The following is a 26,817-nucleotide window of genomic DNA, read 5'->3' on the forward strand; positions in this document are numbered from 1 at the left end:
TGTTATTGCTGTTGTTTTTAAGTTATTAGAGTTTACATCGGTTTCGGAACAAAGTTGGTTTTATACATAGTTTTAAATGTTTTGGGGTTAAAATAAAAATTCATAAAGTTGTTAGTGTTTAAAATGAGATCTTTTAATAACGTTTTCAGAGTATTTAAGTTATTCGATTTTTCCAGTTGAGTATTTTTTGATATTAATTTGTTATATAGATAAGGACCACGGTACGAAATGGAAAAGTGCGAGAGATTAGTTTTTTTAAAAGGTACGTTGAAGTTTCCCGTTCCTCTGGTATGGTTTCTATTTTTGCTATTTTTGGAAAAATTCTTTGAAAAGTAAGAAGGAACTAGTCCAAGTTTATATTTGAGCATAAATAACAAATTTTGGAACATATTGATTTGATATACATTTAATGCTTTCAAATTTTTTAAAAGTGGCTCAACATGCGAGAGTCTATCCTTATTAAAAACTCTTCTTGCAGCATGTTTTTGTTTTCGATATAGTGTGGTTAGTTTGGATCTATGAGTATTCGCCCATGCAACATTAGCGTATATGTAGTAGCTTTGTATAAACGAGAAGTATAGAAACTTTAAATAATCAGGAGACAGTATAGAACTAGCTTTGTAGAGGATACCAGTGTTTTTTGATATTTTGGTATTTAATATATCTATATGTGATTTCCATGAGATGTTCTCATCAATAAGTATCCCTAGAAATTTAGTTGCTTGGGTTCTCTCTATTTCTTTAGTATCTATATTTAGCGAAGGTAAATCGTGTGGTATTTTTTTAAGGTTAGAATGAAAAAGAATGTATTTGGTTTTTTCTGTGTTTAGCGATAGTTTTTTAGATTTTAACCAACTGTTTATTTTTTCAAGTTCAGTATTTGTAGTTTCATAAAGTTTTGTAATTGATGAGGATGCATAAAACAAATTGGTGTCGTCTGCGAACATTATGAAATCCAATTTACTTGAGGCTTTAGGAAGATCGTTTATGTATATTAAAAACAAAAGAGGTGCAAGAATGGAACCTTGGGGGACACCGCATTTTATTTTGAGTAATTTTGAATTTTTTTTTCCATGAGCAATAAGCATTGTTTTCTGTCTAGTAAAAAATTTTTGAACCAGTTTAGGGCAACATCTTTTATCCCATATTTTTCCATTTTCCTAATTAAGATAGAGTGATCTATCGTGTCAAATGCCTTAGATAAATCAACAAAGACTCCAAGGACGTATTTTTTATTTTCAAAGGAGTCATTTATATTATTTATAAGATCAAGAATTGCGTGTTCGGTTGAATGTTGCTTTTGGAAGCCAAACTGTTTTTCATTTAGGATTTTGTTATTTGTTAGATGTTTATTGTATATTACTCTCTCCAAAAGTTTTGAAAATACAGGTAGCACTGAGATAGGTCTGTAGTTATTTAGTGTAAATGCATCACCGGTTTTTAATATTGGTATTACCTTAGCTATTTTTAATTTATTCGGTACGGATCCTGTAATAATTGAAGATTTAAATATTTCATAGATTGGTTGTTTTATCTCCGGAAACACATTTACAACTATATAGCTAAAAATGTCGTCTATCCCAGGGGCCTTATTCGTCTTAAGCGAGTTTTTTGCAATTTCTAGTTCTTCATGGTTTTGTCCGGAGAAAATATTTAAACAGAAATGTTGGTTTGTGATATAGGTTTCGAATGAGATATCAGGGCTTTGAATTTTTGAAGCCATATTAGGGCCTATGTTTGCAAAAAACTTATTGAAGTTTTCAGCGATAGAAGTTTTGTCGATATATTTAGTTTCGTTAACGATAATTTTATCGGGTAAATTATTTGACTTAGTATAGTTTTTACCTATTATTTCTTTCAATATGTTCCAGGTTTTTTTAATATAACTTTTGCTTTTTTGTAGTTATTTTGAATAATACACTTTTTTTGAATTCTTTCTAATTTTTTCAAATAGATTTTTGTATTCCTTGTATGTAGTTAAATTAGTTTCGTTTCTGTTTTTTAAATACATGATATAGAGTTTTTGCTTTGTTTTTGATGATTTTCTAATCCCGTTAGTTATCCACGGGCAGTTTAAATACTTTAGCTTTATTTATTTCTCTTCAACACGAAAATGTTTATTGTAGTGATCTAGAAAAATATTTATAAATAAATTGTATGCGGAATTTGTGTGTCCAAGGTTACATTTTTGATACACTTCATCCCAATTTACTACCGATAGCGAGTCTTTAAAGTTTTTAATAGAGAACTGATTCATTTTTCTTTTATAAACTTTAGTTTTAGGATTATTATAGGTTCTTAAATCTTAGATAACGAAAAATAAATAATTAAATACAGGAATTATCAAAACCGATAAATCGGTTTTGATAATTCCTGCTTTTAAAGAAGTTTCTTGAAATGTATTTGTTAATATATTGTCTATTGCAGAGACGGAGGTTGAGGTTATCCGAGTAGGTTTGTTTATGATTGGAAAGATACATAATTGAAACAGATTATCAAAAAAGAGTTTATTAACCGCATTTTCATTGTAGTTTAGACTGTTAATATTTAAATCTCCTATAAAGAAAATATTTTTTCCCTTGTCCTTTATTTTAAGAAAGATTTCATTTAAAAAATTTGAAAATTTAGTCATATCACCTTCTGGAGGTCTATAGCAAGTGGAAATTATAATATTTTTTGATTTATTACCCGTTATCTCAATAGTAAAGACTTCGCTATCAGTGTCTGAGATGGAGAGGTCTTGTCTTACTTTAAACACTTCATTATCTCGGATATACGTTGCGATCCCTCCTCCCCTTCTGTTTGTTTTTCTTTCAAAAGATATTAGTTTATAATTTGGAATTTGAAAATTTGTGTTCGTTTGAAATGATTCATCAGAACACCACGTTTCAGTTATGCAAATCATACTGAATGAGTAATTGCATTCTATTAGAAAGTGTTTTAGTTTATCAAAATTTTTATTTATACTTCTTATATTTATGTGTATTGCAGTAAAATTATTTTTTAAAGTTCAATTTTAAAAGTTTCTATTTCAAAGTATTTCGAATCAAAATTATTTCTGTGAAAAATTTGCGCATCAGAGTCGTAAAAATCATTTAGTAAAATATTATTAGCAGTTTCGAGGACGTTGCAACGCAGCGTTTCAAAATCTTTTGTTTTGTTTTTGTTTTCGTCAGTCATTGCGTAAAGTGCGGTAATTTAAAACGTGCTAACGTAATAAAAAATGTACGGAACTATTTTACATATCTCGACTTAGTTAAAATTAAAATTATTTACGAAAATCTCTGACGAACATTTTATCATATTTGATAATAGCAAATTTACCTTCCTTTCGAAATCTTTTTACATCTTCCCAAAGCTTTTTTCTTATTTCCATCGTTTCGTTCGCATAGTCTTCATTAATGAATATTCCGGTTTCTTTGAGTTTTTTTGATAGCGTTAAGATTTTATTTTTGTTTTGAAAGTCTAGTAGTTTAATAATTATAGTTCTTGGAGATTTATCTTCATTAGTTTTCCCAATGCGGTGAGCTCTTTCAATGATTACGTCTTCAGAGATTCCCAGTTTGTTTCTAAATAGATCTTTAACTTTTTTTGCACAGTCATTCCAAGACTCTATGGGCAGCTCAGTTAAGCCATCAATCCTGAGGTTATTATGGCGTGAACGATTTTCAAGGTCAATATTTATTTTTTTTAAATTGTTAATTTCCATGGCCATCAGACTGTTAGTTTCCGAAATTTTTTTTAAGAAATTTTCTTCCTGAAAGTTGATACTTTCCTTTATTTCATTGATGTCGTTTTCAATTATTATAACCTTCGATTTGCTTTTATTAAACTCGTTTTCAAGTTTGTTGAGCCGATCTGTTATTATTTTTAGGTTACCACTTATGATATCGCTAAATATCTTTTCCTGTTTTTTTTAAAAGGTTGATAGTTTCACTAAGAATACTTTTTGTTTGTTCTTCCAGTTTGGTGGTTATTAGTTTTTCAATATTTATCATTGTAACTTCCATATTGTAAATTTTATTGATAAACACGTCTTGCTCTTACCATGCCGCAGATGAAAAAAATCTAAGTAAGCTTAGAGAAACTAAGAAAGCTAAGAAACTAACAAATTAAGTAAGCTAAGAAACTTAAGCTAAGTAAACTAAAAAACTAAGAAACTAAGTAAGCTAAGAAACTATAAAGCTAAGAAAGTAAGTAAGCTTTCTCTCGATATTGAAAAAAAATAGTTTCTTTTTAATTCATACTATAAAAAGCATCTTCTACCCAGTAATTTGCCTGCTTTTTTTTATAGATGACGTGCAAATTAAAAGAGTAACGGTTACAAATTGTAAGCGGTTTAATTGATGAAAATTTGACATGAAAAGACACATTAAAAACTTGCCCTATAAAATTTCCAAAAGTGTAAGAATATTATTTAAAACAAGACGCATGCCAAATAAACATACTTTAAATCAGCTATACCATTCTATTATTCATTGTCATCTAAACTATTCTAACGCGACTTGGAATACTGTAAACAAAAGTAAATAAAAACCACTTTACCATCAACAAAAACGTTGCACGACTTATTAATTTTAAACACCGTTTTTATCATGCTAAGCCTCTTTTAATGCATACATGTATATGTATATATGTGTATATGTATATATGTATGTGTAAGTATATATATTTGTATGTTTATATGTGTGTAAATAATTATATATATATATTTATAGGTGAATATTTATATATGTATTATTAAACGATTTAAAATCTGTTTAGGCGGTTCTCGATGACAAGATCTTATGATCTTCTACGAGTATCTGCGTTCTTATTGTAAAGATAACAAAATTTGTAATTCTTATTTATATGTACTGTATTCATTTTTTTATTATAAAATTTAATTTAAATAAATTAAGAAAAAAATAAAGTTGAGTTTGAATTTGCGAAAGATAACACTTTACCCAAACTAGGTTTCACTTTAACACAAAAATCATGCAACTTAATATTATGCTTCTATGGGTTTTAATAACAAATTTTTATTATGGGTTATTTTCATTACACCAATAGTAATCATCATTGATTAGAACAAGTTCTACTTAAAGATGATTACCATGTCTTTTATTCAATTTTTGATGTTCTTTATATTTTATGTTGGCTAATTAAAAAAAACACATAAAAACTTATAAAAATGACTTTAAAAAAATTGAAACTTTTTTGATATTTGTTGACAGGGGAGGTCAAGACAAGTTGACGTCAACAATGTTACTTTTTTATTAAATTTAGTTTCTTAAAAAAAGGAAAATTAGGCAGCGTTTGCAGTCCTGTGTTACATACTCGGTAAACCTTCGGTATTTTAATAAAGTTATTTATATTCCTACTTTTAAAAAACCGACTCAGATGCGACAACTATCACTGACGCGTGATGTATACTATTCATCGCTTCGATGGTTACTAAAATCATGTTAACAAGTTTTTAATTAAAATATTTAAAGCAACACAAAGAATTAAAAAAAAAGAGCTCGTTTTTAAACAATAATTCAATTTTAAAATACTACAAGTATCTAAAATATATATTTATAAATAAGAGCATCAAAACATATACTTCAATAGGATCAGTCATTGTTACTTCTTACGACATTTCAATGTTATCTGGATCGTTAATGATTCCTTTATCGGATCTCGACTTTTTGTATAAATATACTGAGACACCCACAATAACGCTTACTATTATAATGATCCCTATACTAAAAGCTGCTTTCTGAGCAGGTGTCCATCCACTTGTTTTATCTGATTTACCAAGATCTTATAAAAATTAACAAATGAACATTAAAAAATGTAACTTAATAAAACATAATTAATAAAACACACACACACACATACACACATATATACATATATATATGTATATATATATATATATATATATATATATATATATATATATATATATATATATATAATATATATATATATATATACATATATTTATATATATATATATATACATATATATATACATATATATATACATATATATATACATACATATATATATATATACATATATATATATATACATATATATATATATACATATATATATATATACATATATATATATATATATATATATATATATATATATATATATATATATATATATATATATATATATATATATATAAATATATATATATATATATATATATATATATATATATAAATATATATATATATATATATGTATAATGCAAAACTAAATAACACCAAGTAATTAAAGAACACAACTCCGAGTTTCACGTCTAAGGCGATCATCAGATGTTACAAACAATCCTAACGATAAAAAAAATTAATCACAAAAATTAGTTTAAAATTTTTTTAATTTTAACGTTACATCGTTTTGCAAAGTTATATGTGCACGCTTGCAAAGTTATTAGTGTTTATATATTTTTTTTAGCTTTAAAAAATAAAAAATATTGCGCAAATTATTAAATTAAATTACAGCCAAGCTTTTTTTTTTTAAATTTAGCATATTGTTATATATCAATAACTTTTCTAGATTAGATACTTTCCATAAGTTTTTAAAAATAGTATGCATTATTTAATCATAATTTTTTTAAAAAGGCATGCAAAAATATACATTATTAAAAAATATAAACAAATCATTTCAAATATTTTAATTAGATAAATTCTTCTCTCCTTATTGCCTTTTCCAACTATCTTCTCATATTTATATAAAAGGCATTGCACTGTTGACTATAATTATTATCAGGTGATAAAATATATTCTAGAGTTTCTTCAACAGTCTTATCGGGATTAGCATTTCTTGTGGATTTGAAATTGGATTTTAACAATAAAAAGAACTCTTCAATTGGGTTCAATTCAGGGGAGTTTGGTACTAAAAACTTGTGAATAGTATTTTTTTCTTTTAGTAATTAAAGTGCTGCAGCTGCTGTATAAAATTTTACATTATCTATTTTAAGAATTTTATTTGGATATACTGCAAAGAATGGTACTAGTTTATTGTTGATGAAATCAATAAGTGATTGTGTATTGTATGTGGCCCTTTTTGTATTGGAAACATTTAACTTCTGAATCGGAAAATAAACACATGAGGCTAACATTCTGTCCTATATTTGCAGGAACTGTCAATTATGCTTTTTTTTCTTTTGGAGAATAGACATATGAGCGCATTGCAAGTTTATTGAATCTGGTTTCGTCTAAAAAAATCAAATTTGAATAAGCAATTTTAGTTATTTCTGCCGCAAAAATTGATCTCCGATTTGTTTTTTCCATAGTGTTTCTTTCTTGAGAAATGATTACTAATCTTTTTCGTCTCAAAAATAATTTCTTAAAATTAAGGGAAACAAATGAGATCAAAATGTTTTTATCATTTTAATCTAAAAATTGCGTTTTAATTAATTTTTGAATTACGGCATTGTTAAAAACCGCGGAAATAAATAATGTCTGTTCGATGTTTGTATTTATGGAATTTTTAATTTTATACGTTTATTTCCTTTTTACTACAGATGACGTGAAGGGTATATTTTTATCACTATTTTTTATAACGCGACTTACAACATTTTGAGTTAAATTACAAGCGTTGAACAATTCCTTGATTAAATATTTTTCACAATTTCTCATATAATCGTATTTTTAGTTTCTTCTGTAATTGTTTTCTGTACTTATCTTTCCATTGATATTTAAAATATAAGGGTTAAAATTAATTTTATAAATGCACTTATAACTTTGCAAATGTGCACTTATAACTTTGCAAAACCCTGTCTTATGGCGATGTTTAACTTTCTTTAATTACCAGATGTTACTATTTAATTTTACATAAACAAATTTGCTCTACTCTGCATTGAGCACTCTATACTGGTATACTTATTGTTAATAATTGCTCTTTTGTTGTCGAGCACTCTAAAATAACAGTTATATTAAATAATTATTATTATATATATGACAATATGGAGGTTACAATGAAAATATGAAAAATTATTTAATCAACTACTCGATGAAGAACATCAACAAAGAAATTATAAGTCATATACTTAACAGAAAAAGTTGAATCATTAATAAAGAGAATGAGATGGATTGCTCTATTTTATGATAAAAAGTTTAACCAAGAAACTATTTACCATTTCGATGCAAAATCAGGAAAATGACCACCACAGTCTCCTGAACTAATAAGTTTTAAAAATGAATTACTCAAAACGATTAAAAAAAACAAACTAATTTCAGTGCAACCAAATGCCAACTCTAAAATCAATTACATAGTGATATTAGCAAAATCTTCTGAACGTTTTTACAGTCTTAAAGTATCTTTGAACTTGAAAAGGCATCTTATGATAAACACAACAAATAAGTAACATATAAAAAATCTGATGGAAAGCAATATGATACTATTAATATTGAAAAGAAATGTCAAAAGATTTAGGCATTGACAACAGAATAAATTGCATTGCCATGAGTTCAGCATTTATAACCATTAAAGACCAAAAGTAAGATTTTTCTAATAATACAAAGTGTTGATCCATCCAAACTAAAGCTGGGAAAAGTAAAATTTATCTTTAAAGCTTTAATAATATAGTGAGAAAAGATTTGTAAACCAGTAACATAATACAGATAGATAAAATGGTTTAATAATGTTCATGACAAAAAAATTGTATTTTTATCCAGTTCGACAATAACAAGTTTTACCCATCGATTTCAGGCTAAGCAGTATACACAAATACCAGATAAAACACTTAGCGTTATAAACCACTCTAGAGAATCCTTGCTTTTATGAGTTAAGAAATTTGGGAAGTTTTGACAGAGCCAAGTCGAGAGAGCTTGTAGCTCTTTATATCCTGCATACCATAAGCAGGATATATGGATGGTAAATTTTTTAGTTTTAATTTAATTAGTTTAATTTAATTTATTTAGTTAGTTTAATTTATTGTATTGTTCCTTTCGACCATACAGAAAACCAAATGACCACCTTCTGTACATTAACGTTAGTTCTAACAACACTCCTAATATTATCAAATCCATATCAATCATGTTATCGAAACATATTAGCAGTATTTCATCAAACAAAGGCGTTATTTACAAAGCCTTACCTTTTTATAATAATGTCTTGGCATCTAATGGTTATAAAGAAACAATAAAAAAAAACCAAATTATATCGCAATAAAATCAAACTCTAGATCACATAACATCATATGGTTTAACCCTCCTTTTGGATTTAATGTAAAACAAATATCGCTAGAATTTTCTTGAACTTGGTTAAAAAATACATTCCAAAATCAAATAAATTTTATAAAATCTTCAACAAAAACAATTTTAAAAGTAAGCTCCAGCTGTTTTCTTGACATCAAAAATAATATCACTGCCAATAATAAAAATCATTTTTTAGGGCTTTCTTTTTCCCAACTCCAATCATTGCAATTTTTTGCAAAACATCCTTATTTGTAATAAGTATAAACATATAAATGTTTGAAGTTTGGTGAAAGTCTGGAAGTTAGTTAGCTAAAACATCAAAAAATGTGGCATCTGTCACTGTAATACATTATATAAACATGCTGTAACTGTAATAGATTAACAAAAAACAAATAAATAATATAACGATAGATATTGAAGGTCAAAAAAGGAAGAATGCAATCAATATAAACAACTTACAACAATGTTTTTTAGTTCAGTGTTTTAGTTTTTTAGTTCTGTATGATGCCCAAAGAATGTTCTGCGTCGACCAGTGGACGCAGAACATTCATTGGGCATCATACAGACTTGTGACATCTATCTAATTTTGTATGATGATGTGCCTGCTTGTATTGCTGTCATTATAAACCAAAAATACAACTTTACAACAGTGGGGGAGAAGCTCAAGCTTGACAGCTACAGCAGATCCAACTTTATTTTTATATTTAATTATTTTTAACTATCATTAGAATGTGCATCATTAGAAGAACGACCCAAAATATAACAGTTTTTTATAAAAGGATTTATAAAGGTAGAGAATAGAACCAAAGATAAGTACAATAAAGATAAACTGTAGTATATGCTGACTTCAAAATGGAATAATTTTTTCCATGAGTGTTCAGTAGTGAAACATGATCAGAGAAAAGTTGAAGAGAGCTCAGCAAAAGTGTTGCATCAGAAATCTCAAAAACATCACAAGAATTATTATAGCAGTAAACAACTGAGTTTTGTTTGAGCTAAAATTCACCAGCTACTTGGCCAATCTAATGCACAATTTTTTTGTTATTATGATTAACAAGCCAGCAGGACCTGTAACTGATGTAATTAGTAAGTTGTTTATTAGAAATTCTAATATCTAATAAAACTAATTAATAGTAAAACTTATATATAAATAAGAGGAGAAAATGTATTTTACAAATATTTTAATGCAGATTTGTAATCTACACCAAATTAAATTTACAAAATAGTTTTTGTATAAAAAAGAAAAAACACTCAGATATCAAGTTTATCACTTTGGGTAGTAAAGTTGATATCATGACAACTTTAAAATTTTATCTTTTAAATATCATATGAAATTTCAACAAGAATAAGACTACAACATAAATGAAAAAAATTTCAATAAACTTCAACTCACCTTTATTTGCTGTTTTGAAAGTACCTGCTACAAACTTTCCCAAACGATTTTGAGAATAATACACATAAATATAATATTGATAAACAGTTGAAGGTTTTAAATTGGTAAGATTTACAAAAAGCAGTGATAACAAAGTGGAATTCACACAAGTGATATTTGTTGAATTCTCACAATATACTACAAGATATTGAAAACTCAGTGTGTTTACTCCACCTAAAGTTTGTGGATGTGACCAAGATATATTAACTGCACTGCTTTCAAAAAACATTATTGGTACAACAGTGGAATTAAAATCACTGATAATTGGTTCTAAAAAAAATTTGAAAGCTTCAGAAAATACAACATATAAAAAGAATCTTTCTGCTGCACATAAATAATTTATAACTGGAACATATATTATATATTATAACATTATTAATATATATAATATATATAATATATATAACATTTATAAATTTTCACTGGAAATTCCTTAGTTCTTATATAAAACTAACTCTAACCTGCTGTTTTGAATGTGCTTGTGATAAATTTTCCCAAAGACATTCCAGAATAAAAAACATAAACAGAATATTGATAAAAAGCAGATGCTTTCAAATTGTTAAGATTTAAAGATAGTTGTGGTGACAAAGTTGAATTCACACAGGTAATGTTGGTGGAATTCAGCTCACAATATGATACAAGGTATTGAAAAGTTGATGGATCTACTCCACTTACAGTCTCTGGAAGTAACCAGGATATATTCACTGCAGTGCTTTCAAAGTACATAACTGGCACAACAGATGCATTGAAAACACCGACAATTGGTCCTGAAAAACATATAAGAACAAGATTTTTATTGATCGGTCAAGCGTAACTAACTTGTTATAGAAATTAACCTGTTTTTCGTAATGATAATTCACAAGAAAATTTCACCCTTACCTTTAGAAAACTCTTACCTGCTGTTTTAAATGTGCTTGTAGCATATTTTCCCAAAAAGATTTGAGAATAAAAAACATAAATAGAATATTGATAAACAGTTGATGATTTCAAATTAGTAAGGTTTACAGACAGCTGCGATGACAAAGTTGAATTAACACAGTTTGTAAAATTTAGCTCACAATAAGATACAAGGTATTGAAAAGTAGATGGATCTTCTCCACCTATTGTTTGTGTTAACCAAGATACTTTTACAGCACTGCTTTCAAAGTTAACAACTGGTTCAACAGTAGCATTAAATACATCAACAATAGCTCCTAAAAGCAATAAAAAAATAGGTTCTAAAATGTAAAAAAGTTAATAAAAATTAAATTGTAAAAAATAAAAAAAATCTATTGATAAAAAACAAACTGTCAAAGTTTTGTATTTCCACACAAAAAATTATATACATAAAAAGAAAGAAATGTACAAAAAATGTCTACAAAAAAAAAAGAAAAAGAAAAAGATATGTACAAAACACAACTGGATTAGTAAAAAGAGTTTGGTTTAAAAATAAAACTCTAGTTAAATAAAATATAAACACACACAAAAATGCATTATTTATGCATTTATTATTTGTAATTATGCAATTATAGTTGACTCCATTGCCATTTTTTTTATGACTAAAACGAATAACAATATAAGAATGTTAAAAATGTTTGAACATTTATTTGATATTAGCCTTGATAATTTAAACTGGTGCTGACATTATTAACATTTGTTTAGTGTAAGTCTTGAATAATAAACTTTTATGCTTGCTGTTGACCAAATTTTTATTGACCAATCAAATTTTTATTGTCCAATACAATCATTCACTTATACTATTTTTTTTTAATACCACATTAATCTTATTATTCATTGAACTAATTTTCAAATCACATAAACATCCGCTAATTAAATCTTTCATTATGAAAATCATAATTTTCAACCCAATAAAAATTTTTTTTTTACACATGGAATGAACCAGTAAGTAAAAATAAGAGTCAATACTTTATTTAAAAACATAGGTGTCAAAAACACATGAGTGTTAAAAAATCAAACTCAAAGATCTTGAATTCTTAGATCAAGATGGTCATGAAATTATCATTTGGGTCTTCTAGACACTAAATATACTAAAGTAATCTGCTTTTATTTGTGCCCATTAGAGTCTTCATGGTGTAAATTATTTCTCAACTTGAATCAATTTTTCAAATTTATATATATACATATATATATATATATATATATATATATATATATATATATATATATATATATATATATATATATATATATACATATATATATATATATATATCATAAATATATTTAAATTTATGTTAGTATCTTTTCTCTTGTGTTTCTGCTTTTCATGCTAATCTACAACTTATATTCAAAAGTGAAATAAATTTATTTTTAAATATTTTTAAATAGGTAAAATCAGTGAAAATAAAGAAGTATAGAAATGCAATGAAAAATCTCCAAGTAAAATTATACATTGTTATGTAGAAGACAAAAAACAAGGAGAAGTCAGCATTAACATAGAACTTAGGTCAGATTTTCTGATTCTAATTTTAAACTAGATGAGTGGATAAATAGAAAAAAGAAATTAAGGAGTACAGCAACTCAAGCCAACATTTCTAAAGATATATATTCAGGAAATATTGCTTTAATGGTAACTGTTAATAATATTTCTCTTATGGTTCTGCAGAGAGTTACAACTGCCGTTGTTCATGATGCTTAAGTAGATATAAAAGTCATTAAAGCTTCTCAAATGCTGTTATAAGAATGAAAAAAGAAAATAAAGAAATTGTAAATATTGCCAAAAAAAGATATTAAAAAAAAGTCCATTGATGTACATTTATATATCATTATATATATGTATATATCATTTTTATGGGAGAACTTTGAAACAAGTAAAGAAAACAAATTAAAATGACTGGCTACACTAGTAAGCGTCAACAGCGAATTGTACTTGTTGTGTGTGCCTTCTTTACTCTCATCTTTGGGTGGCAATCAATATAAAGAAATAATGCAATTGCTTTAAGATTATGATATTAAATCATATGGCAGATGTGCTTTAACACAACATCAACAAATACTGGCATTAAAAAAGGAACAAAATAAGCAATACTTTAGGTAAATACATTCTTCAACTTGCTTACAGACACCATGTCAAAGAGCTGAGAAGCCATTTTCACAAAAATTTTTTTTTTCTTGAAGAAAAAAAAATTTTCTCTTGAAGAAAAGGTAGAACAAAATAATTCTTTTTTTTTTTAAATTTTTAAAAATTTTTTTATAAAAATTGAGAAGTTCAAAAATTCAGAATTATGATCCTAAAAACATATTAAAACTGTTTGATTAGTCATTAAAGGCAGGAACTGTTGTCAAATATTGTTAGAGAAGACAGTAAAGAACTTGTTCAGTTTATCTATCAAAATCAGGAGTTGTCAAAATTAAAAAACCTGTTGCAGCTCACCATGTATGATTTCTTAGTTCAGCACTTTATCATACCAAGTTACAGCTATTACCCAAACAACTAGTATCCAAACAACTAGACTTTTTAATAAATGACAAAGAAGTGAAAACTTAAGTTAAACAAATTCTTGAGTTTGTGTATTGTTTTTATGCGCCATGGTACTTGCAAAGCCACAATTCTATTAAAGCTGTAGAGAAAGTCATGTCAATGTTAAAACATTTTAAACTTTGATAACTCTCTAGATTACTCCTGGATTATAACAATCCAGATAAAACGCTAATTGCCAAATAAATTTTATCTTTCAAAATGCCATTTTTAAATGCATCTGAATACAGAATAGAAAATAAGCCGAGGGTGGATATTAAAGAAAAATTAAATCTAGACAGACTCAAAGCTAGCAATCCACCAAATTTGGCGGTATTTGTTGACAAGTATTTACACTTTATGTTAGCAGTAAATGGCTTTACAGAAGTGAGAATTTTCAATTGGTTATCACTTCCTCCATCCTATAAGCACACTACTTCAACCATTTTTTAGCTTATGCAAAGACATTGATTGTTGTGAACGATTATGCAGAAAAAAATTTGAGTATGATGCAGGAGTTTATCCATAGATACATTAATGAAGAAGAAAAATAAATCAGTCTTATAACAGTAGACAAAGTTTGTTATGCCATGAGAGAACCTGAAAAATGCTCTAGTAAAATGACATAAAGAAACATAGAAACTAATTTACAGAAGATAATCAATTTCAAGAAATGTCATAGTTTTGTATCTTTCGTAATCTTAAGCTACCTACCTTTGATTTCATTTAATAAAATAACTTTAAACATTTTAGTCAATTTTGAAAAAGATAAAAAAGGGGGTGTAGCGGAAGTGACTGTGTGGAGAAGGGGGGGGGGTATAGATTCTAACTTCACCTTCAAGTACATAAATGATAAAAAAAACAAAAAAGTTGAGAATTTTTAACCATGAAATATTTTTAATTTTAAAGAAAAAATCTCAGATACATTTATATTCCAAAATATTATACAGTGATTCTTCTTGTCTAAGAAAAAGTTTTAAACTTTCCTGTCAAATTTTTTAGTATGAATTTTTAGAGTTATGCAACTTTTCCAGTCAACTTGCTACACGCAATGCCTCTTGCATGAGGCTAATGCAGACTGTTTAATTTATTTTCTGTTGTACTGTATTTGTGTTGTATATGCATTTTTGTTTCACCAATATACTTTTTGTTTCATTAACATTAAATAAGGTAGACTCTTGAGTGGCTCTTCATTGGTAGTTAGATTTTTTTCTTTATGTAAATATTGTCTACAGTTTGAAGTTTGTTTTAAAGACTGTTTTATGCCCTGCTTTCCTAAACAGGTTACACAGACAGTATTAGTACCCAAGTTAATGAAATAGTTGGATACATACTTTTTAATGTTTTAGTTACAAATTACTTTTTTTTTACTTCTGATTTTATGAGGATTGTTTGTAGCCATTTCAAACAAGGACTTGAACACGAAATCTCAGTTCATTTTCAATGTTTTTGAGTGTTTAACATTAAATGGTCATGCATTTATTGATGTTTTTTTAAAATATAAATATATATATATATATAAATATATATATATATATATAAATATATATATATAAATATATATATATATATAAATATATATATATATATATATATAAATATATATATATAAATATATATATATATATATATAAATATATATATATGTATATATAAACATATAAATATATATATATATATATGTATATATATATATATATATACATATATATATACATAAATATACACGCACTTTAATTTTTATAAAATCAGCTGCACAGCACCAATTAACTAAAAAAACCAAAACTAAAACAAACCATACTAGACACTTTAATAAAAGAACTTACCATATAAATCTGAACTCTGTAACATAGCACCATAAGAGCTGCTGTAAGGACCATCCCCTGATGGATTAACTGCTTTTCCTTTAAAATAATAAAACACACCAGGAGACAAGCCGGTAAAGTTAACACTCAATGTGTCAACTGAAGGTTGCAAATTTCTTGCATCAACAACTTTGACAACTCGAGTATTAATGTTAACAAATGAATAATACTGTATTCTCTGAGAAAGATCTTTAATTACTGAGAAAACAATACCAATTGTATTTGAATCAAATATAAAGGAGCCCTTAACTTCTGGTGCAGACTTAGGCAAAGCTAAAAAAGTATTGAAAATATATATATATATATATATATATATATATATATATATATATATATATATATATATATATATATATGTATATATATATATATAACCCTCGGAATTAGGAAAGACCTCAAATTGTTAGAGGTCGACATTAGATTAGCAAAAAAAATTTGACACAAAGGGGTTACCATAAGACATAGAAACGAGGTCAGCAATTTTTTTCCAACCTCAAACACTTTTAGGTCGGCATTGCAAAATTCCAAGCCTAATTCTAAGGGTTGTATACATATATACATATATATATATATATATATATTTTTATACAACTATAAATGCATGTTTAGATAAGCAGTGTAATACAATACTGAAATAGCCAGCTGTCAGGAACTTTTTATCTTATAACTTGCTGCAGCAAAGGAGTGCCTTACATCACTGAGGGTTTGGATGGGGCAGCAATTTTTTTATTTATTATTCTTCTTTTTTTTTTCTTTTTCTGAAAAAACCACATGCGCTATAGAATATAAATTCCACAAAAAGATAAGCAAAATTAGTAAGCAATTGCTGATCTGTATACGCTATAGAATATAAATTTTGTTCGTTTTTTTAAAATCTTTTTTAATTTAGAATTTTCTTTGCCCTTTATATAAAATTTATAATGTTTTTGTCTGTTTTTATTAGAAGTTATCCATTAAGTACATCATGCTAAATTTAACTTTTAAATAGAAGTATGATTATTTGCTCTCTTGCGCAGAGATTTTTATTCAACATAAAATACTTTTGAATTTAATTACTTTAAAACTCTGCATGGAAGCCAATAATGCCTGGAATCTTTTTTAAAGTTTAAGTGTGATTTACTTAATGGATAAAGTACATCACAGTAAGTTTACCTATAAGCTAAATCAAAAAAACCAGTTAAGTTAATACAGTTAAGTTACTCAACTATTAAAAATACCTAATATGCTTAAAGAAATTTAATGGCAAAAGTTAGTGATAGAAATGTTTTTATTTATATCTTGTTGTTAACACATAATAAGCTTCTGACTAAATATTATTTTAACAAGAAGTTTTGAATAAAGTATGAAATGTCATTTTTTTAAATTTTCATTTTATTTACTACAATATCATGTTTAAACATTTTGTATAAGTACACAAATTGTTTTAGGATTCATCTATTTGATTAAGAGAATTTTAGTCTTTTAAATTTTTTTTATTCAAACAATTAAAAACATTTTAATAATTAAATTTATTTAGATATTCTATTTAGAATCTATTTATTTACTTTGTTATATTTATGTTTTTAATGTTATAAACTGTATATAACAGCAATAAAACGATAAAGTGAATTTGTTTTATACTAAAAAAAGCTTTTTATAAAGACAAATCAACGCCACAGTATTGTTTTATAGTTGTTTAATATAGCTTTTTACAATAACAATTTAATATGCTTTAAAAATAAAACATGTTTTATTGCCAGCATAATTAATTTTATCAGGTAGTTTTTTATAACTGTTTAAAATGGTTTGAATATTAAAATGATTGTTTTTTTACTTTTACTTTTTATGTTAAGTAAAAACAATTATTATGCTACTTGCACATTACATTACAATTTAAAGCAGTTTAACAGCTGTAACTCAAGCTTTAAATTATAACAGTAACTTACTTTAAAACTTACTTTAAACCCCGCCAAACAAGAGTTTTATGAGATATTATTTAAATATGAGAGATATAATGTTAAAAAGTATAGTAAAAAACTAATGTATAAAATTAGTAAGTACAACTTACTAATTTTATACATTAGTTTATATATATATATATATATATACATATATATATATATATATATATATATATATATATATATATATATATATATATATATATATATATATATATATGTATATATATCAGAGATGTAGGTCTCGAAACCAAAGTCTTGGTCTCAAGGCGCCTCGAGACTCATATTTAACTGTCTTGGTCTTGAAAGCCTAGAGTATTGGTCTTAGTCTCTGACCTCTACTGTCTTTTACTTTCTTGATTCTTACAAAAAATGTCAACTCAATGAATGGATTAGTTATTAATAACAAACCGTAGATTGCCCTAACTTCTCTCTCTCAATGAGAGTTCGTCGCATTGGTTTGACAAGGTTCAAACTGAAATTTTTTATTTTAGGAGATTTAAAATATTAATTAAAATTATTTATATTATTTTTTTTTTATTTGCTTATGTATTCTTTTTACACAGTAATAATATGTAAATGATACACCATATGAGGTGAGCTTATAGAGAAGACCAACATACCAAATTTTATAAAAAGCTTTAAAAATGTTGAGAGCGATAGACTTCTCTTATTTATCTAATGCTCGATAAAACCTTTTAGTTATTATCGTTAAACAAGCAAACAACAACAAGCAGCAACAAACCAGAACAAGAAAATCGAAACCCATATTGATGATAAGAAAGTAAATAAATGTTTGTAAAATAAAGACTCAAAAACCTTGCTTATGATAGGAAGAAGAATAATGGGGCAGTAGTTAGATGATTTTTCTCCAGAAAACAGATGCTGCTTTCCAGCAGGCTGGAAAACAAGACTCTGATAAGAACTTTTTAAATAGTTTTGAAAGTATAGACGACAGCTCCAGAGAGCACTTCTGCAAGATCATAGCAGGTATGTTACCTAGACCACAAGCTGTAGAAGAGTTTAAGCAGGAAATTAATTTAGATTAAGGAGACAGAAGCTGGAGTGACACAAATGTCAAGTAATGGATCAACCTGTTTGTCTGCTATAGCAGGTGGGATGTGATTAGTGGAAACAAGAGATGAGATTGATGAAAAGTGTTTAGCAAACAGCTCAGCTTAGTCTTTAGGTGAAACAAAAAAATCTGAACCATGTAAGAGAGGTGGAATGACAGTTTTGCCCTTATTATAGACACTGTTAAAGATTCTCCAGAAGCCTAATTTTTAAGATAAAGTACAAGATTTTATGATATGAGAATAGCGGGTTTTGTCGTCAGAAAAAACTTATTTAAAGTGGTTTCTTTCAATAGTAAACATTCGTCTGTTTTCTGGAGAATTGTTTTAGCAATAGATATGGAAGTAATGGTCAAGATTAAAAAATTTAAGAAGATAATGAGAGAAAAATAATGGATTACAGTGAAGCTTGAATTGGAATTGTCAAGAGGGAATAAAAAGTTCCATGCCAGCCTGAATCCAAGAAGATACATAAGTAGCACATTTTTCAGCAAGAAGATGAAAGATTTCTACCCAAAGGCCATCATGGAAAGAGTTCCAGTCACCTTTAAAACACTTGTAAGAGGTATGATGATAAGGGGATTCTGACGATGAAGAAGAATGAGATAACAGTTTTAGAGAGATCAAACCATGATCAAAAGCACCTAAGGGTTAATGTGAAGAAACTGAGCACTGTCTAGGATTAGAAACAAGAATGTGAAGGAAATGAGCACTGACTAGGATTAGAAACAAGATATAAATCGAGTAGACAAGGTAAATGATTCAGATTGTTAGGAGGGCGAATTGGAAAGTTGACATGATTTGTGTTAGAGTTGCAAAAAGCAAATGTTGTGGGCCTTAATACCTGCAGAGTTACTGACACTAGAGCCAAGCCTTTAGTGTGATGATCAATAAATTCACCAACAACAATGATATTGTCTGAAGGATAAAGAAAGGGCTTGGTTAATTTGATCAGAAATAACATCAAAAAGAGTGCAGTCTGAGATCAAGGAGAGCGATATACAACATAGTGAAAGGTAATAGAGTGAAGTGGAGCTAAACAAAAACACATAAAAGTACAGTCAATGGATTCAAACCTAGTTTTTCAACAAATGAGTGAATTTTTATAAATGTAAATGCCTAGGCCAAGCATTGGAGTCTTTACAAATAAAAGAAAGAAACCATCAACACTATCTAATTTGAGTTCAACTGTCTCATCACAAGATGAGACAGTTGAACTAAAATTCGTCTCACAAAGAGCATGTAGGTCTGATGAACTTTGCAAGAGATAAGACCCAACAGAAGAAAATTTAATTCAAAGACAACGAATATTAGTGATTGATAGCTTTAGAGAACTTGGTTATGATGATGGTTTTTTGTGTTTTATAGTTTTGATACTTAAGTCATTTTTAAATTTGTTAAAGAACTTGACTCAAAGTATAGATAGTACTCGGTACACTGTTTAATAGCCCAAGCAATTGCCTCATTACTATTAATAAACCCTAAGCCATAACAAAGGCTCCAAATGTAGCCTCAGCAATGCACACTAAAAGTACAAACAGGAACACCATCCATACGTAATATGGCACTGTTAGTACTCTAATACTTTACAGCTGTTGATTGAATCAGTCTCTCTAAGTCTCTCTCTCTATATATATATATCTATACACATCATAGCCCTCAACTTTTTAAAAGTCACATGAGGGTCATGTGTTTTGTGGCAAAACTTTTAATATATGTTGTATATGCAATTTGTAAAATGCATCAGATTTAATGAATTTATTTATTATTGTACAGTATTGTAGCTTTTTGGCTACCATAGTAGCCAAAAAACTACATTTAGTCTTTTCTTCTGGAACATAATTAAAACAAGCTGTATGGTTAAAAAAGTTTGTTTTGCAAGTCAATATTAATGGAATTGTTACTTCATTTGATCGGGATGCTCTGAACTTGGTCGTATTTTTTGCAACTGTGGAGAAAACTCTTTCCTCTGTTGCATTGCTATGTGATAACACCATGATGAACTTTACAATGTGGAACATTAAATAAAATTGTGGACCTGTTGCATTTTTGAGACCATTCAGCATACCATACTTAAAGAATAGATCATGACATACATGATCAATACTTTCATCCAGGAAAGTGTAGTCTGGGAGAAGTTAATATGCCACAAACTGATCATAAACACAGTCTACATTATCTGAAATGTTTTTAAAGTAGAAAATCTGTTTATAAAGTATAACACTGATTCAAATTCAACAACTTTTCTATTCTCAATTCGGAGAACAGCTGCATGTTGAACGACAGCGTCAGTCAATGGAAAATGACCTTTTCCAAATAAATAGGCTGCCTGCATGAACTGAATGATCCAGATTCAATTCTTGATTTCTTATGTGGTAGAAAGTCTGTATTTCTCATTGCTGTTATTTTTTGGCAAAGGAAAAGTTATGATAGGATTCAGGTGTTGTGAATCCTATCATAACTTTTCCTTTGCCAAAAAATAATGCTAGAAAAAATAGCTGGGTATTAGTTTATATTAGTGACATTTTTCCATGTGTATATATATATATATATATATATATATATATATATATATATATATATATATATATATATATATATATATATATGTATATATATATATATATACACATACATATATACATGCATATATGTGCGTGTATATATATGTGTGTTTATATATATATATATATATATATATATATATATATATATATAAACACACATATGTGTAAATGTTTATATATATATATATATATATATATATATATAAACTAGGATTAGAAACTAGGATTAGAAATATATGTATATATAGGACTATAATATATGTATATATATATATATACATATATATATGTATATGTATATATATATATATATATATATATATATATATATATATATATATATATATATGTATATATATATATATATATATATATATATATATGTATATATATATATATATATATATATATATATATATATATATATATATACATATATATATATACATATATACAGGTTATCCTGCAACAAGTAACATGCAACCCATTACAACCTGCTTCATGTCCTGCTGCCTTTTAGGATACGCTTTTTTAGGCATAGGCTAGACGAAGCCAACTCTGACTTAAAACACTCCCTACCTTGGGGCTCTTGGTTAAGTAAAGGATAGAAATGATGTCTCAATAATAATACTCATGTTGGGCAGACATTAAATGCATCTGGCTACAGTCTTGAAGTAAGCCTCCTAGGCAAATACTTAAGGGGTAAACAAATTCTATCTATTGACCAGCCTTGCACCCCTTCTTCATCCTACTAGACTTGCATAAATGTATTTATAATGCATTGTTTCCAGTTTAGGATTTTTTTGACTCAATGCATGGGTTTTGCTTGTATCTCTATTTTTATGACTAGGCAACTTATTCTATTATCTCCTAAAGAGGGTATAGCTCTAAAACTCAGTTTTATGGTTCTAAAGCCGGCTGGTAGTCAGGTTTCCCAAAGTCTCTGGTAGCTCTCAGAGAGGCTGATTCCATCAACAGCTGTAAAATATAAGAGTACTAACAGTGCCATGTTGTGCATGAATGGTGTCCCTGTTTGTACTTTCACCCATTTCTAGGGAAACTAGATTTTAATCCACAGACTATTTTTTTATGTGCTATCATTTAGCACCACTTTACTCTATTGCTTTACTCTATGTTCTATATCGCTCTACTTCATCTCAAGACTACATTTTTTTTCTATGTTATTTCTGATCAAATAGACGAAACCCTCTCTTCATACTTTAGCCACTACTGTTGTTGTTAGTGACTTTAATGCTCATCACACTGAATGTCTTGGCACTAGTGTCAATGACTATGCAAGCATTAAAGCCCACAACTTTTGCCTTTCTCTATCTCTAACACAAATAGTCAACTTTCCAACTCACTTTCCAGACAATCCAAATCATTAACCTTCTCTACTTAACTTATGTCTTGTTTCTGAACTTATTCAGTGCTCAGTTTCTCCACATTTACCCTTAGGTGCTTCTGATCACGGTTAAATCTCTCTAAAACTATAACCTCATTCGTCTTCATCATCAGAATCCCCCTATCATTGTACCTCTTACAACTACCTAAAAACTGACTGGGACTCTTTCTGAGATTTTCTTCATGATAACCCTTGAGTAGAAATCTCTAGTCTTCCTGCTGATAAATGTGCTTCTTACATAAATTCTTGTATTCAGGCTGGCATGGAATCTTTTATTCCCATTCAACAATTCTAAGTAAAGCCTCACTCTTCTCCATGGTTTTCCTCTCATTACGCTGCTGCAATTTTTAATCTTAACCATTATTTTCATATCTATTAGCAAAACAATTCTCCAGAAAACAGGCGCCTGTTTACTATTGTTAGAAGCCATTGTAAAAAGGTGTTTTTAACACCAAAGCCTGCTATTCTTAGGTCACAAAATCTTATATATCATATCAAAAATTAGGCTTTTGTGACTTCTGGAGAATCTTTAACAGTAATAAGGGCAAATTTATTATTTCACCTCTCTTGTATGGTTCAAATTTTGTCACCTCACCTAAAGACAAAGCTGAATTGTTTGCTATGAACTTTTCATCAATATCATCTTTTGATTACACTAGTCACGTTCTACCTGATATAGCTGACCAACAAGTTGATCCATTGCTTGACACTCGTATCACTCATACTCGTATGATTTCCTGCTTAGACTTTTCTACAGCTTGTGGTCTGGACAACATACCTTTAATAGTTTTGTAGAAGTGTACTCTGGAGCTGTCGCCTATACTTTCAAAACTATTTAACAAGTGCTTATCATATTCTTCGTTTCCAGCCAACTGAAAAAAAAAAAAGCGTCTGTTTTGCCTATTTACAAAAATTCTGAAGAGCAATCTAACTTGTCTAACTACCGCCCCATTAGTCTTCTTCCTATCATAAGCAAGGTTTTTGAGTCTTTAATTAACAAAAACCTTATCTTTTATCCTGAATCTAATAACTTACTTCCTGATTATTTTTATGGATTTAGGTCTTCTCGTTCTACTGCTAATTTATTAACTGATGGTTTTATCGTGCATTAGATGAATGTGGAGAGATTAAGGTTATTGCTCTTGACATTAATAAAACCTTTGATAAAATTTGACATGCTGGTCTTCTCCATAAGCTTTCTTCTCACAGTGTATCCGGTAACATCTTTAAGATTATTGAACCCTTTCCAATCGTAGTATTAAAGTTGTCCTTATTAGACAACACTCTTTCTTATATCCTATCGCTTCAGGGGTTCCTCAAAGTTCTATCCTTTGATCTATACTCTTGTTAATTTACATTAATGATCTTCTAGATATTCTCACATCCAAGGTGGCATTATTCGCTGATGATACTACCATTTATTCTTGTCTTGAAAAGAAGCCCACACTCTCTGATTGCTTGGAGGGGCATGGGGCTCACAGTGGCTGGTGAACTTTAATTCATAAAAAAACTTAATTTTTTTCAGCAAATTGTTATTGCAGTAATCAAGATCTTCCTATATTTATGAACGGTAATGTACTCGATGATTCATCTACCCATCGTCTACCAATCTTTTTTTGAAACCATATATCAAATCAAAATTAGTATCAGCTAAGGTTGCATTTCTTTATTGTCTTCACCTCTTTCTTACTCAGGATTCTATTCTTTATCTCTATAAATCTCAAATCCGTTCTTGAATGGAACATTGTTGCCATATCTAGGGCGGATCTTATAATGATGTCCTTTCTTTTTTAGACAAGGTGCATAAACACATTGCAAACATATTTGGACCTGCTCTTGCAGCCAACCCTCAACCATTATCACATCATTGTAATGTTGGTTCTCTTTCTCTTTTCTATAAATACTATAATGGGCACTGTTCTAAAGAGCTAGCGGCTCTTGTGCCACCTACTAAAATTCATTCTCATGCTACTTGTCATTGAATTAAATCTCATCATTTTACTGTGACTGTTCCTATGTGTTCCAAAAATTCTTACTTGCCTAGTTTTTTTTCGACATTAGTTCTTTGGAATTTGCTCCCTTAATCTGATTCATATAATTTGCATTCTTTTCTCTTACAGTAATTTCCAACTCTAACAGTGGTTGCTTGCAGCCTTGGATGAGATGTTGAAAAAAAACAAAAAAACTTCAAAATTGTTCTGTACTCCTGATCACAAAAGCCACAAAAATCCTTCAATCTATGTTATCATTTAACACTGTTGTGAAAGTACTAAAACATGTCCACTAAAAAGTTGCCAACATTAAATCCTGTCGCTTTAGTAAATGCATCTGATCCGGCTTTAAGAGTATTGTAAATAATATATTTTTTAACATCTTTGCTTCCAACAAGGCTGCAAGGAACCACTAGTAGAGTTGGAAGTTTCTGGAAGAGAAAAGATGAATATTGTAGAGCAAGATAACAATTGACCGACATAAAATATTGCAAATTATGTGATTCAGGAAAGCAAGATGAAGGAAAAGACTTCCAAAGAACTGATGTTCGAGAAAAATAACTAGACAAATAAGAGTTTTTGGAGCATTAGGACCAGAAACAGAAAAGAGATGATACTTAATTGAATAACAAGTAACACTAGAATGAATTTTAGTAGATGGCACAAGAGATGCTAGCTCTTTAAAGCAGTGACCATTATAATATTTGTAGAAAAGAGAAAGAGAAGCAACATTACGACGATGTGATAATGGTTGGAGGTTGGCTGCAAGAGCAGATACAACTATGTTTACTTTGCGTTTACACACCTTGTCTATAAGAGATGGGGATCATTAGAAGATCTGTCCCAGATATGGCAACAGTATTTCATACAAGGCCGGATTTAAGATTTATAGAGATAGAGAATAAAATCCGAGTAAGAAAGTGTTGAGTTTGATAAAGAGATGCAACCTTAGCAGATGCTAATTTTGCAACAGATTTGATATATGGTTTTCAAGAAAGATTGAAAGTAAGAGTTAATCCTAGAAGATGAAGAGTAGATGACTCATCGAGTACATTACCGTTTATAAATATAGGAAGATCTAAATTATTGCGATAACGATTGTCTGAAAAAAATTGAGTTTTATCTGAATTAAAGCTCTCCAGCCACTGTGAGCCCCATGTTATAGCAGAAGTGAGATCCTTTTCAAGTTCAAATGCCCCTCCAAGCAATCAGAGAGTGTTGGCTTCTTATCACGACAAGAATAAATGGTAGTATCATCAGCAAACAATGCACCTTAGATGTGAGAATATTTAGAAGATTGTTAATGTTAATTAAAAAGAGTATAGGGCCGAGAATGGAACCTTGAGGAACCCCTAAAGTTACAGAATATGAAGAAGAGTGCTGTCCATCGAGGACAAAATTTATACTACGATTGGAAAGGAAGGATTCAATAATCTTAAAGATGTTACCAGGTACACTGTAAGAAGAAAGTTTATGGAGAAGACCAGCATGCCAAACTTTGGTCTTAACCTCTCCACCTTTATCTAATATTCGATAAAACCTATCAGTTATTACTGTTAGCAAATCAGCTGCAGAATGAGAAGATTGAAACCCATATTGATGATCAGAAAGTAAGCTGTTAGATTCAAGATGAAAGATTAAGTGTTTGTTAATTAAAGATTCAAAAACCTTGCTTATGATAGGAATAAGACTAATGGGATGGTAGTTAGACGAATCAGATCGCTCTCCAGATTTTTTGAAAATAGGGATAAAAGATGCCGCTTTCCAGTCGGCTGGAAAACAAGACTCTGAGAAGCACTTGTTGAATAGTTTTAAAGTATAGCTCTGGAGAACACTTCTGCAAGACTATAACAGGTATTTTGTCCGGGCCAAAAGTTGTAGAAGAGTCCAAGCAGGAA

The 26,817-nt window shown here is 28.4% G+C and overlaps 1 protein-coding gene across 1 annotated transcript in view; it reads right to left on the minus strand.

The window, feature by feature from the left end:
- Window positions 1-5,504: 5,504 nt before the first annotated feature.
- Window positions 5,505-26,817, minus strand: part of LOC101241241 (uncharacterized) — a 66,186-nt gene continuing 44,873 nt past the window's right edge. Inside the window, exons 46-50 of the mRNA XM_065788258.1 lie at window positions 15,905-16,216; window positions 11,518-11,814; window positions 11,083-11,388; window positions 10,583-10,891; window positions 5,505-5,787 (exon numbers count right to left, since the gene is read on the minus strand). Of these exons, the coding sequence (XP_065644330.1) occupies window positions 5,615-5,787; window positions 10,583-10,891; window positions 11,083-11,388; window positions 11,518-11,814; window positions 15,905-16,216 (1,397 nt within the window). The 3' untranslated portion in view covers window positions 5,505-5,614. The remainder of the gene's footprint in view (window positions 5,788-10,582; window positions 10,892-11,082; window positions 11,389-11,517; window positions 11,815-15,904; window positions 16,217-26,817) is intronic.

Source organism: Hydra vulgaris, chromosome 01 (assembly GCF_038396675.1).
Source record: "Hydra vulgaris chromosome 01, alternate assembly HydraT2T_AEP".
NCBI lineage: Eukaryota > Metazoa > Cnidaria > Hydrozoa > Anthoathecata > Hydridae > Hydra > Hydra vulgaris.